A 16,021-nucleotide genomic window follows, 5' to 3' on the forward strand; every position below is an offset into this window, starting at 1 on the left:
ACCAGTGGCCTGTTGCTCACTGTGGCATGGCCACCACTGACCGGCTGCACACTGTGACATGACCTCACAGTTACATGGCCACCACTGAACTTCTGCCCACTGTGATATGACCCCATAGTGACATGGCCACCACTGACCTGATGCCCAATGTGACATGGACTAATAGTGACATGGCCACAACTGACCTGCTGCCCACTGTGACTTAGCCCCCACAGTGACATGGCAACCAGTGGCCTGTTACTCACTGTGACATGGCCATCACTGACCTGCTGCCCACTGTGACATGGACTCATAGTGACATGGCCACAACTGACCTGCTGCCCACTGTGACATGGTCCCCACAGTGACATGGCCACCACTGATCCGCTGAACACTGTGACATAGCCCCACAGTGACATGGCCACCACTGACCTGCTGCCAACTGTGACATAGACCCATAGTGACATGGCAACCAGTGGCCTGATTCTCACTGTGACATGGCCACCACTGACCTGCTGCACACTGTGACATGATCTCACAGTGACATGGCCACCACTGACCTGCTGCCCAATGTGACATAGCCTCCATAGTGACAAGGCCACCACTGACCTGCTGCCCACTGTGACATGGCCCCCATAGTGACATGGCCACCACTGACCTGCTGCCCACTCTGACATAGCACCCACAGTGACATGGCCACCTGTTGCCTGTTGCTTACTGTGACATGCCCATCACTGACATGCTGCACACTGAGACATGGCCCCACAGTGACATGGCCACTACTGATCTGCTGCCCACTGTGATATGGCCCCCATAGTGACATGGCCACCACTGACCTGCTGCCCACTGTGACATAGCCCCCACAGTGACATGGCCACCACTGACATGCTGCCCTCTGTGACATGGCCCCCATAGTGACCTGGCCACCACTGACATGCTGCCCTCTGTGACATGGCCCCCATACTGACCTGGCCACCACTGACATGCTGCCCTCTGTGACATGGCCCCCATAGTGATATGGCCACCACTGACCTGCTGCCAAATGTGACATAGCCCCCAGTGTGACATGTCCACCCTGACCTGCTGCCCACTGTGACATGGACTCATAGTGACATGGCCACCACTGATCCGCTGACCACTGTGACATAGCCCCACATTGACCTGGGCACCACTGACCTGCTGCCCACTGTGACATGGCCCCCATAGTGACATGGCCACCACTGACCTGCTGCCCACTGTGACATAGCCCCCACAGTGACATGGCCACCAGTGGACTGTTACTCAGTGTGACATGGCCATCACTGACCTGCTGCACACTGTGACATGACCTCACAGTGACATGGCCACCACTGACCAGCTGGCCACTGTGACATAGCCCCAATAGTGACATGGCCACCACTGACCTACTCCCCACTGTGACATGTCCCATACAGTAAAATGATCACTACTGACATGCTGCCCACTGTCACATGGCCCCACAGTGACGTGGCCACCACTGACCTGCTGCCCACTGTGACTGGCCACCACAGTGACATGGCCACCTATGGACTGTTGCTCATTGTGACATGGCCACAACTGATCTGCTGCCCACTGTGACATGACCTCACAGTGACATGGCCACAATTGACCCGCTGACACCTGTGACATGACCACACAGTGACATGGCCACCACAGACCCGCTGACCACTGTGACATAGCCCCACAGTGAATTCGGCACCACTGACCTGCTGCCCACTGTGACATGGCCCCCACAGTTAACATGGCCACCACTGACCTGCTGCCCACTGTGATTGGCCACCACAGTGACATGGCCACCAGTGGACTGTTGCTCATTGTGACATGGCCACAACTGATCTGCTGCCCACTGTGACATGACCTCACATTGACATGGCCACCACTGTCCCGCTGACACCTGTGACATGGCCCCCACAGTGACATGGCCACCACTGACCCGCTGACCACTGTGACATGGCCCCCACAGTGACATGGCCAGCTCTGACCTGCTGCCCACTGTGACATGGCCCCCATAGTGACATGGCCAGCACTGACCTGCTGCCCACTGTGACATAGCCCCCACAGTGACATGGCAACCAGTGGCCTGTTGCTCACTGTGACATGGCCACCACTGACCTGCTGCACACTGTGACATTACCTCACAGTGACATGGCCACCACTGACCTGCTGCCCAATGTGACATAGCCCCCATAGTGACATGGCCACCATTGACCTGCTGCCCACTGTGACATGGCCCCCATAGTGACATGGCCAGCACTGACCTGCTGCACACTGTGACATAGCCCCCACAGTGACATGGCAACCAGTGGCCTGTTGCTCACTGTGACATGGCCATCACTGACCTGCTGCACACTGTGACATGGCCCCACAGTGACGTGGCCACTACTGACCTGCTGCCCACTGTGACATGGCCCCCATAGTGACATGGCCACCACTGACCTGCTGCCCACTGTGACATGGTCCCAACAGTGACATGGGCACTACTGACCCGCTGACCACTGTGACATAGCCCCACAGTGACTTGGGCACCACTGACCTGCTGCCCACTGTGACATGGTCGCCATAGTGACATGGCCACCACTGACCTGCTGCCCACTGTGACATGGACCCCATAGTGACATGGCCACCACTGACCTGCTGCCCACTGTGACATAGCCCCCATAGTGACATGGCAACCACTGACCTGCTGCCCACTGTGACATAGCCCCCACAGTGACATGGCAACCAGTGGCCTGTTGCTCACTGTGACAATGCCACCACTGACCTGCTGCACAGTGTGACATGGCCCCACAGTGACGTGGCCACTACTAACCTGCTGCCCACTGTGACACGGCCCCCACAGTGACTTGGGCACCACTGACCTGTAGCCCACTGTGACATGGCCCCCACAGTGACATGGCCACAACTGACCTGCTGCCCACTGTGACATGGCCCCCATAGTGACATGGCCACCACTGACCTGCTGCCCACTGTGACATAACCCCCACAGTGACATGGCAACCAGTGGCCTGTTGCTCACTGTGACATGGCGATCACTGACCTGCTGCACACTGTGACATGGCCCCACAGTGACGTTGCCACTACTGACCTGCTGACCACTGTGACATAGCCCCCATAGTGACATGGCCACCACTGACCTGCTGCCCACTGTGACATGGCCCCCATAGTGACATGGCCACCACTGACCTGCTGCCCACTGTGATATAGCCCCCACAGTGACATGGCAACCAGTGGCCTGTTGCTCACTGTGACATGGCCATCACTGACCTGCTGCACACTGTGACATGGCCCCACAGTGACGTGGCCACTATTGACCTGCTGCCCACTGTCACATGGCCCCCATAGTGACATGGCCACCACTGACCTGCTGCCCACTGTGACATGGCCCCACAGTGACATGGCCACCACTGACCTGCTGCCCACTGTGACATAGCCCCCATAGTGACATGGCCACCATTCACCTGCTGCCCACTGTGACATGGCCCCCATAGTGACATGGCCAAAACTGACCTGCTGCCAACTGTGACATAGCCCCCACAGTGACATGGCAACCAGTGTCCTGTTGCTCACTGTGAATGGCCATCACTGACCTGCTGCACACTGTGACATGGCCCCACAGTGACGTGGCCAATACAGACCTGCTGCTCACTCTGACATGGCCCCCATAGTGACATGGCCACCACTGACCTGCTGCCCACTGTGACATAGCCCCCACAGTGACATGGCAACCAGTGGCCTGTTGCTCACTGTGACATGGCCACCACTGACCTGCTGCACACTGTGACATGACCTCACAGTGACATGGCCACTACTGACCTGCTGCCCACTGTGACATGGCCCCCATAGTGACATGGCCACCACTGACCTGTTGCCCACTGTGACATGACCCCACAGTGACATGGCCACCATTGACCTGCTGCCCACTGTGACATAGCCCCCACAGTGACATGGCAACCAGTGGCCTGTTGCTCACTGTGACATGGCCACCACTGTCCTGCAGCACACTGTGACATGACCTCACAGTGACATGGCCACCACTGACCTGCTGCCCACTGTGACATGGCCCCCATAGTGACATGGCCACCATTGACCTGCTGCCCACTGTGACATGGCCCCCATAGTGACATGGCCACCACTGACCTGCTGCCCACTGTGACATGGCCCCCATAGTGACATGGCCACCATTGACCTGCTGCCCACTGTGACATGGCCCCCATAGTGACATGGCCACCATTGACCTGCTGCCCACTGTGACATAGCCCCCACAGTGACATGGCAACCAGTGGCCTGTTGCTCACTGTGACATGGCCCCAACAGTGACATGGCCACTACTGACCCGCTGACCACTGTGACATAGCCCCACAGTGACTTGGGCACCACTGACCTGCTGCCCACTGTGACATAGCCCCCACAGTGACATGGCAACCAGTGGCCTGTTGCTCACTGTGACATGGCCATCACTGACCTGCTGCACAGTGTGACATGGCCCCACAGTGACGTGGCCACTACTGACCTGCTGCCCACTGTGACATGGCCCCCATAGTGACATGGCCACCACTGACCTGCTGCCCACTGTGACATGGCCCCAACAGTGACATGGCCACTACTGAACCGCTGACCACTGTGACATAGCCCCACAGTGACTTGGGCACCACTGACCTGCTGCCCACTGTGACATAGCCCCCACAGTGACATGGCAACCAGTGGCGTGTTGCTCCCTGTGACATGGCCATCACTGACCTGCTGCACACTGTGACATGGCCCCACAGTGACGTGGCCACTACTGACCTGCTGCCCACTGTGACATGGCCCCCATAGTGACATGGCCACCACTGACCTGCTGCCCACTGTGACATGGCCCCAACAGTGACATGGCCACCACTGACCTGCTGCCCACTGTGACATAGCCCCCACAGTGACATGGCAACCAGTGGCCTGTTGCTCACTGTGACATGGCCACCACTGTCCTGCTGCACACTGTGACATGACCTCACAGTGACATGGCCACCATTGACCTGCTGCCCACTGTGACATGGCCCCCATAGTGACATGGCCACCACTGACATGCTGCCCACTATGACATGGCCCCCATAGTGACATGGCCAGTACTGACATACTGCCCACTGTGACATAGCCCCCACAGTGACATGGCAACCAGTGGCCTGTTGCTCACTGTGACATGGCCCCCATAGTGACATGGCCACCACTGACCTGCTGCCCAATGTGACATAGCCCCATAGTGACGTGGCCACTATTGACCTGCTGCACACTGTGACATGACCTCACAGTGACATGGCCACCACTGACCTGCTGCCCACTGTGACATGGCCCCCATAGTGACATGGCTACCACTGACCTGCTGCCCACTGCGACATAGACCCCACAGTGACATGGCAACCAGTGGCCTGTTGCTCACTGTGGCATGGCCACCACTGACCGGCTGCACACTGTGACATGACCTCACAGTTACATGGCCAACACTGAACTTCTGCCCACTGTGATATGACCCCATAGTGACATGGCCACCACTGACCTGCTGCCCAATGTGACATGGACTAATAGTGACATGGCCACAACTGACCTGCTGCCCACTGTGACTTAGCCCCCACAGTGACATGGCAACCAGTGGCCTGTTACTCACTGTGACATGGCCATCACTGACCTGCTGCCCACTGTGACATGGACTCATAGTGACATGGCCACAACTGACCTGCTGCCCACTGTGACATGGTCCCCACAGTGACATGGCCACCACTGATCCGCTGACCACTGTGACATAGCCCCACAGTGACATGGCCACCACTGACCTGCTGCCAACTGTGACATAGACCCATAGTGACATGGCAACCAGTGGCCTGATTCTCACTGTGACATGGCCACCACTGACCTGCTGCAGACTGTGACATGATCTCACAGTGACATGGCCACCACTGACCTGCTGCCCAATGTGACATAGCCTCCATAGTGACAAGGCCACCACTGACCTGCTGCCCACTGTGACATGGCCCCCATAGTGACATGGCCACCACTGACCTGCTGCCCACTCTGACATAGCACCCACAGTGACATGGCCACCTGTTGCCTGTTGCTTACTGTGACATGCCCATCACTGACATGCTGCACACTGAGACATGGCCCCACAGTGACATGGCCACTACTGATCTGCTGCCCACTGTGATATGGCCCCCATAGTGACATGGCCACCACTGACCTGCTGCCCACTGTGACATAGCCCCCACAGTGACATGGCCACCACTGACATGCTGCCCTCTGTGACATGGCCCCCATAGTGACCTGGCCACCACTGACATGCTGCCCTCTGTGACATGGCCCCCATACTGACCTGGCCACCACTGACATGCTGCCCTCTGTGACATGGCCCCCATAGTGATATGGCCACCACTGACCTGCTGCCAAATGTGACATAGCCCCCAGAGTGACATGTCCACCCTGACCTGCTGCCCACTGTGACATGGACTCATAGTGACATGGCCACCACTGATCCGCTGACCACTGTGACATAGCCCCACATTGACCTGGGCACCACTGACCTGCTGCCCACTGTCACATGGCCCCACAGTGACATGGCCAAAACTGACCTGCTGCCAACTGTGACATAGCCCCCACACTGACATGGCAACCAGTGTCCTGTTGCTCACTGTGAATGGCCATCACTGACCTGCTGCACACTGTGACATGGCCCCACAGTGACGTGGCCAATACAGACCTGCTGCTCACTGTGACATGGCCCCCATAGTGACATGGCCACCACTGACCTGCTGCCTACTGTGACATAGCCCCCACAGTGACATGGCAACCAGTGGCCTGTTGCTCACTGTGACATGGCCACCACTGACCTGCTGCACACTGTGACATGACCTCACAGTGACATGGCCACTACTGACCTGCTGCCCACTGTGACATGGCCCCCATAGTGACATGGCCACCACTGACCTGTTGCCCACTGTGACATGGCCCCCACAGTGACATGGCAACCAGTGGCCTGTTGCTCACTGTGACATGGCCCCAACAGTGACATGGCCACTACTGACCCGCTGACCACTGTGACATAGCCCCACAGTGACTTGGGCACCACTGACCTGCTGCCCACTGTGACATAGCCCCCACAGTGACATGGCAACCAGTGGCCTGTTGCTCACTGTGACATGGCCATCACTGACCTGCTGCAGACTGTGACATGGCCCCACAGTGACGTGGCCACTACTGACCTGCTGCCCACTGTGACATGGCCCCCATAGTGACATGGCCACCACTGACCTGCTGCCCACTGTGACATAGCCCCCACAGTGACATGGCAACCAGTGGCCTGTTGCTCACTGTGACATGGCCATCACTGACCTGCTGCACAGTGTGACATGGCCCCACAGTGACGTGGCCACTACTGACCTGCTGCCCACTGTGACATGGCCCCCATAGTGACATGGCCACCACTGACCTGCTGCCCACTGTGACATGGCCCCAACAGTGACATGGCCACTACTGACCCGCTGACCACTGTGACATAGCCCCACAGTGACTTGGGCACCACTGACCTGCTGCCCACTGTGACATAGCCCCCACAGTGACATGGCAACCAGTGGCGTGTTGCTCCCTGTGACATGGCCATCACTGACCTGCTGCACACTGTGACATGGCCCCACAGTGACGTGGCCACTACTGACCTGCTGCCCACTGTGACATGGCCCCCATAGTGACATGGCCACCACTGACCTGCTGCCCACTGTGACATGGCCCCAACAGTGACATGGCCACCACTGACCTGCTGCCCACTGTGACATAGCCCCCACAGTGACATGGCAACCAGTGGCCTGTTGCTCACTGTGACATGGCCACCACTGTCCTGCTGCACACTGTGACATGACCTCACAGTGACATGGTCACCACTGACCTGCTGCCAAATGTGACATAGCCCCCATAGTGACATGGCCACCATTGACCTGCTGCCCACTGTGACATGGCCCCCATAGTGACATGGTCAAAACTGACCTGCTGCCCACTGTGACATAGCCCCCACAGTGACATGGCAACCAGTGGCCTGTTGCTCACTGTGACATGGCCATCACTGACCTGCTGCACACTGTGACATAGCCCCCACAGTGACATGGCAACCAGTGGCCTGTTGCTCACTGTGACATGGCCACCACTGACCTGCTGCACACTGTGACATGTCCTCACAGTGACATGGCCACCACTGACCTGCTGCCCAAAGTGACATAGCCCCCATAGTGACATGGCCACCATTGACCTGCTGCCCACTGTGACATGGCCCCCATAGTGACATGGCAACCAGTGGCCTGTTGCTCACTGTGACATGGCCATCACTGACCTGCTGCACACTGTGACATGGCCCCCATAGTGACATGGCCACCACTGACCTGCTGCTCACTGTGACATGGCCCCCATAGTGACATGGCCACCACTGACCTGCTGCCCACTGTGACATGGCCCCCATAGTGACATGGCCAAAACTGACCTGCTGCCCACTGTGACATAGCCCCCACAGTGACATGGCAACCAGTGGCCTGTTGCTCACTGTGACATGGCCATCACTGACCTGCTGCACACTGTGACATGGCCCCACAGTGACGTGGCCACCACTGACCTGCTGCCCACTGTGACATGGCCGCCATAGTGACATGGCCACCACTGACCTGCTGCACACTGTGACATGACCTCACAGTGACATGGCCACCACTGACCTGCTGCCCAATGTGACATAACCCCCATAGTGACATGGCCACCATTGACCTGCTGCCCACTGTGACATGGCCCCCATAGTGACATGGCCACCACTGACCTGCTGCCCACTGTGACATAGCCCCCACAGTGACATGGCCACCACTGACCTGCTGCACACTGTGACATGAGCTCACAGTGACATGGCCACCACTGACCTGCTGCCCAAAGTGACATAGCCCCCATAGTGACATGGCCACCACTGACCTGCTGCCCACTGTGACATAGCCCCCACAGTGACATGGCAACCAGTGGACTGTTACTCACTGTGACATGGCCATCACTGACCTGCTGCAGACTGTGACATGGCCCCACAGTGACGTGGCCACTACTGACCTGCTGCCTACAGTGACATGGCCCCCATAGTGACATGGCCACCACTGACCTGCTGCCCACTGTGACATAGCCCCCACAGTGACAGGGCAACCAGTGGCCTGTTGCTCACTGTGACATGGCCACCACTGTCCTGCAGCACACTGTGACATGACCTCACAGTGACATGGCCACCACTGACCTGCTGCCCACTGTGACATGGCCCCCATAGTGACATGGCCACCATTGACCTGCTGCCCACTGTGACATGGCCCCCATAGTGACATGGCCACCACTGACCTGCTGCCCACTGTGACATGGCCCCCATAGTGACATGGCCACCATTGACCTGCTGCCCACTGTGACATGGCCCCCATAGTGACATGGCCACCATTGACCTGCTGCCCACTGTGACATGGCCCCCATAGTGACATGGCCAAAACTGACCTGCTGCCCACTGTGACATAGCCCCCACAGTGACATGGCAACCAGTGGCCTGTTGCTCACTGTGACATGGCCCCAACAGTGACATGGCCACTACTGACCCGCTGACCACTGTGACATAGCCCCACAGTGACTTGGGCACCACTGACCTGCTGCCCACTGTGACATGGCCCCCATAGTGACATGGCCACCACTGACCTGCTGCCCACTGTGACATGGCCCCCATAGTGACATTGCCACCACTGACCTGCTGCCCACAGTGACATAGCCCCCACAGTGACATGGCAGCCAGTGGACTGTTACTCACTGTGACATGGCCATCACTGACCTGCTGCCCACAGTGACATGGCCCCAACAGTGACATGGAACTACTGACCCGCTAACCACTGTGACATAGCCCCCACAGTGACATGGCAACCAGTGGCCTGTTGCTCACTGTGACATGACCTCAGAGTGACATGGCCACCACTGACCTGCTGCACACTGTGACATGACCTCAGAGTGACATGGCCACCACTGACCTGCTGCCCAATGTGACATAGCCCCCATAGTGACATGGCCACCACTGACCTGCTGCCCACTGTGACATGGCCCCCACAGTGACATGGCAACCAGTGGCCTGTTACTCACTGTGACATGGCCACCACTGACCTGCTGCACACTGTGACATGACCTCACAGTGACGTGACTACTACTGACCTGCTGCCCACTGTGACATGGCCCCCATAGTGACATGGCCACCACCGACCTGCTGCCCACTGTGAGATGGCCCCCATAGTGACATGGCCACAAATGACCTGCTTCCCACTGTGACATAGCCCCCACAGTGACATGGCAACCAGTGGCCTGTTGCTCACTGTAACATGGCCATCACTGACCTGCTGCACAATGTGACATGGCCCCACAGTGACGTGGCCACTACTGACATGCTGCCCACTGTGACATGGCCCCCATAGAGACTTGGCCACAACTGACCTGCTGCCCACTGTGACATGGTCCCCACAGTGTCATGGCCACCACTGATCCGCTGACCACTGTGACATAGCACCACAGTGACATGGCCACCACTGACCTGCTACCCACTGTGACATAGCCCCCACAGTGACATGGCAAGCAGTGGCCTGTTGCTCACTGTGACATGGCCACCACTGAACTTCTGCACACTGTGACATGACCTCACAGTGACATGGACACCACTGACCTGCTGCCCAATGTGACCTAGCCCCCTTAGTGACATGGCCACCACTGACCTGCTGCCCACTGTGACATAGCCCCCATAGTGACATGGCCACCACTGACCTGCTGCCCACTGTGAAATGGCCCCCATAGTGACATGGCCACCACTGACCTGCTGCCCACTGTGACATAGACCCAACAGTGACATGGCAACCAGTGGCCTGTTGCTCACTGTGACATGGCCATCACTGATCTGCTGCACACTGTGACATGGCCCCACAGTGACGTGGCCCCTACTGACCTGATGCTCACTGTGACATGGCCCCCATAGTGACATGGCCACCACTGACCTTCTGCCCACTGTGACATGGCCCCAACAGTGACATGGTCACCACTGACCCGCTGACCACTGTGACATGCCCCCCATAGTGACATGGCCACCTCTGACCTGCTGCCCACTGTGACATAGCCCCCACAGTGACATGGCAACCAGTGGCCTGTTGCTCACTGTGACATGGCCATCACTGACCTGCTGCACACTGTGACATGGCCCCACAGTGACGTGGCCACTACTGACCTGCTGCCCAAGGTGACATAGGCACCATATTGACATGGCCACCACTGACCTGCTGCCCACTGTGACATAGACCCAACAGTGACATGGCAACCAGTGGCCTGTTGCTCACTGTGACATGGCCACCACTGACCTGCTGCACACTGTGACATGACCTCACAGTGACAGGGCCACCACTGACCTGCTGCCCACTGTGACATGGCCCCCATAGTGGCCATGACGTTTTGCAATTGTCCAGAAAATGGAGGAGCTACTTGTATTACTGACAAAAGCTCGGATTTTTCCTTATGTGAGTTTACCTCATCTTGTATATTTAGCACTTTCGGGGCTCCTTCGGTTACAGAAAAGATTTCACAGTAGTGCTCTATTTGTGCATACCATTTTCGCACAGAGACTCTCTGAGCCACCCCGTCAGGGGGTGGAGTTCCTGCCAAAACAGCTTTGATCACTTTAAATGGGCCTCTGAGAACTAAAGGTTGTTGCCGAATGGTACGTTCGGCTTCTCTCAGAGCTAGGCTAACCACAAATAAACCTTTTTCCCAAGTTGTATATCTTTTCTCAGCATCTTTAAAGCTACGAGAATAAAACCCAATGGGCCTAACTGGACCTTCTGGACCCTTTTGCCACAAATGGATGGACAATCCGGTCTTGGCGAACCCCCATTCAATCTGGACCGGGTCTGTTGGGTGAATTGGACCCAGGGCCTGGTAGGCAGTCGCTTCAAACACCAACAACTGTAAAGCCTCATCGTGGACCTGAGTCCACTCCCACTGGGCTCTTTTTCTCAGTAAATCATACAAGGGCCTGGCAATAATTGAAAAATCAGGTATGTGTTTCCTCCAAAACACAAGCAACCCCAGTGCATGCTGTAAGTCTTTCTTTGACTCTGGTATCTTGATCTGATCGAGAGAGGAGAGAGTCTCCGGTGGGATGCACGTCATGCCTCCCTTCCACCAGATTCCTAAAAATTTTACCTCACTGGAGGGGGTCTGTATTTTCTCAGGTGGGATTGTCAATCCTATGTTTTCTAAATGGGCAATAATATCCTTTTGAGTTTCTTCAACTTCTTCTACTTGACTCCCTCCTATGAGTACATCATCTATGTACTGATAAATCTTTACCTCTGCTTTTCTGGGAATTGTTTCTAACTCTTGCGCTAGAGCATGGTGAGCCAGCGTGGGGGAGTGCTTGTATCCTTGAGGGAGTCGCGTAAAAGTATATTGTTGTCCCTCCCAGGTAAAGGCAAAGCGCTCCTGGTCCTCAGGTTGTAAGGGGACCATAAAAAACATATCTTTAACATCAATTGTTGCCATGACAGGGTGGGATTGTTCCTGAATGGTTGCTATCAATTCAGCAATGTTTGGTACAGCAGATGTGAGTGGACCTGTATTGGCATTCAGTCTCCTGTAATCTATTGTCAATCTCCATTTGCCGTTTGGCTTTTGGACCGGCCATGCTGGTGAATTGAAGGGAGAGTGAGTGGGGACCACAATACCTTGCTTTTTCAAATCCTCCAGAACTGGTGTGATTCCCTCCCTTGCTCCTAGAGGTAGTGGGTAGGGTTTCACATTTGTCAATTTGGAGGGTGGCAGGGTAGGTGCCGCTTGCAATAAACGCACTTCTGTGTCTGGTATTCCGGCCAACTGCCTGATCTGGGAGACACCAAATGACCATGAGTTTCCCTGGGTGTCTCGCCACTGCCTACCTTTCAAAACATCTATACCTAGAAGATTCATCTGGAAAGCTCCTATGGCTACCATGGTGTTGACAGGGCTTTCTTCTCCTGGTAACCACAGTGTCACCGGAGTCATAGGTACTGACTGTGTTTTTCCCAGGGCATTTAGGACAATTAAATTTTTCGAGGGAATCGGAATTCCACATTGTTCTGCTTCGGTCCGCGTTAGCGCGGTAATTTGTGCCCCAGTATCAATCAAAAAGGTTACTAGTCTTTTCCTTGGTCCTACAGCAACAGTTATGAGTAAGTCCCCTTTCGGGTTGCAGGTGAGTTGTCTAATAAACATCCATCCTCCGCCTCCCCCCTCACCTTGAGGGGGCGGAGGGTCTAGTTTCCCGCCACCTTCTTTTCTCCAGTCGGTTCCTCCCCAAGGTCTATCAGGGGTGGATCGCTCACTATTGGTGGGGCACTTGGGGTTGGTCTGGAAGGGACCTTTTGTCCTGACCAGTTGTACACAAGTTGCTCTAATTTTTTCGTGGTAAGCCCATCCATCAAGTCACGGGGAACACCTTTCTGAAGCCCTAGTTGCCACAGTCCCTGTCGAGTTAGGGGTCTCTCTCTCCCAGAGTTCTGAAATCGGGGTGATCCCAGGCCTTGGCCCTTCTTCATAGATGATTGTCGACCGATAATTTTCTCTGCAGCCCGTAAAATCCTGGTTTCTATCCTTTGCGACGACCCGCTGACGGGGCCATACTTTCTCCCAAAATTAATTAGTTCTTGGGCCACCTCTCCCCATGTCCATACTTTCCTCCCTGGCTGTCGGTGGTCAGGAGTCACTATCCCCTCAAGACTGGCCGTCATTCTCTCTACATTGGAACTATTTTGAATTTTTCCTTGTAACTGAATGCCAATGGGTTTTAGGGAGTCAGGAAGTCCTCGTATCAGGGGAGTCATCCTCTCTGGGTCCACAGGCATCATCATCGGGGAGCCCTGATTAGGCTTGAGCTCCTGATCATACATCATCTGCAGACAGGCTGCCTTCTGCACACTTTCTACTAGCTGATCCACTGTACCTGTTATGGCAAGGGGATCCCGCCTCTCCAAGGGGTTCAGCCCTCCAGCCCAATACGCGACTCTCTGAGTTAATGACCATGGGGCTCGGTGGTCACCGGTAGTCAAAAACACACCCGGACCCCAATATCCCTCTGCTTCCTTCTCTGACAATAAGATTCCATCCCCTCCTGACAAAGACACTCTCCACACATATTCCGTCTCTGATTCCTTTGCAGTCCTTGCAAAATCTTTTTTCAACTTTGCCAATTCGGTTGATGTAAATGGGACTTCTTTGGTAATTACTTGAGGACGATTATCACTATCGTCCTCATATATATATTCTGTTTTGACCAAAGGATACATATGGGGAAGACTTTCTACGGTTTCCTTTGCCTTCTGCAGATCCCCTTGTGGGTAAATTTGACGTATTCCTTTCTCTAAAAGCTTCACTTGTGCCTCCGCCAGTGTGTCTGTCTCTGCCAAAAGTTGTTCCCTCAACTCACTCTTCAGTATCATGATTTGCTCCTTTTGCTCCTCTATTACTTCTTTGGCTTCTCTCAATTGATTCTGCAGGCTTTGTATGGCCGACTGCAGGGAGTCTATGACAATGTCATCTTGGCGAGACTTCTCTTTTTTCTCTTCCATCGCAGCTACTAGACTCGCTCCTAGTACTGCACAAATTATAGATTTTCCTTTTCCCTTCTTAACTTTAGCTTCCTTTTGTAACACCCTGATTCTATCCACCAGACTCTGCACCTGGAACCAATGTTTTCTCGCCCAATCAAGTCCCTGGACCGAGGGACGAGACCGGTGCGCCTCCAAAAGATCATATAACTTATCTATTCCTTCGCCCCGCAAGAGCACCTCATCACAAACATCGACTGCCGGCAAGGTTCCCATCAATTTTCTCTTTCCAACTAAAAAGGGGATATGCGTCCTGAGAGGGTCACACTTTGACATAGAGACTTCCCCTGTCCAGTCTCAGGAGGTCGCACCTAATCCTAATCCAAATACAGCCTCTCTGTCCACAATTTCCCCTATTCAGCCTCAGGAGGTCACAACTTATTGTAACACGAAGTGGGTAAAGTCGTCCTGAGACGCTTAAATCCAACACAGTAAGAAAGTACAACACTCTCGCCTCAAGGGATCCTGTCCGTGACACCAATTTAAAATGTCCCGATCCAATATCGGGGTGGGTTCTTAAACGATCCCAAGAGCGAGACTAAGACACAAACGAGGTCAGATGCTGTACAATCTTGTGAACTTTATTTTCTGTAACAACTGATAACAGCGATAGGACAGAGGGGAAAGGAAAGAGAAAGTCAGAATCCCTAAGCCAGAAAAACGGTAGAGGTGCAACTAGTTACCGCCACCACCAGGGATCCAGCGATGTTCCGTCGGCTCAGCCGTGATGTAGGTGGAGGAGCTTCAATCGCCGCCGGGGTCTCAGGTCCAAGTAACAGGTGCCGAAGGTGTCAAGGCGGGAAGTGGTGGTCTCGGAGCAGCAATGTAGAGACAAACAATGTCTAATACAGTTCCTTACAACCCCTAACCCCTAAACCCTAACCCCCTAACCCTAACCCCTAAAGCCTAACTCTAACCCCAAGCCCTAACAATAACCCTAACACTACGTCCTAACCCTAACCCTAAACCCTAACCAAAAGAGATAACCCCTAACCCTAAGCGATAACCGATCACTAACCCAAACCCCTAACCCTAAGACCTAGCCCCTAACACTAACCTCTAAGCCCTAACCCTAAGCGATACCCCATAAACCCTAACCATAACCCCAACCCAAACCCCTATCCCGAACCCTTAACCCTAAGCCCTAACCCTAAAACCCAACCCCCTAATCCCTAACCCTACCCCTAACCCTAAGGTCTAATCATAAACCCTAACCATAAGACCTCACCCCTAACCACTACCCCCTAAGACCTGTGTGAGAGACGAGAAACCAGGCCTGTGAGAAACTAAGAAAAACAGCCTGAGAAAGCAAGAGTTGAGGCTGATCAAAGAAATGCCTCAAACACTCGCAA

The 16,021-nt window shown here is 55.0% G+C and overlaps 1 protein-coding gene across 1 annotated transcript; it reads right to left on the bottom strand.

Annotated features, from left to right (window-relative positions):
* Positions 1-13,319: 13,319 nt before the first annotated feature.
* LOC141919093 (uncharacterized) lies at positions 13,320-15,134 on the bottom strand. Its single transcript, XM_074814078.1, has one exon. The coding sequence runs from the start codon at positions 14,943-14,945 to the stop codon at positions 13,320-13,322; it is 1,626 nt and encodes a 541-aa protein (XP_074670179.1). The 5' UTR covers positions 14,946-15,134.
* Positions 15,135-16,021: the final 887 nt, after the last annotated feature.

The sequence above is a fragment of the Strix aluco genome, unplaced genomic scaffold (genome assembly GCF_031877795.1).
Source record: "Strix aluco isolate bStrAlu1 unplaced genomic scaffold, bStrAlu1.hap1 HAP1_SCAFFOLD_82, whole genome shotgun sequence".
Classification (NCBI taxonomy): Eukaryota; Metazoa; Chordata; class Aves; order Strigiformes; family Strigidae; genus Strix; species Strix aluco.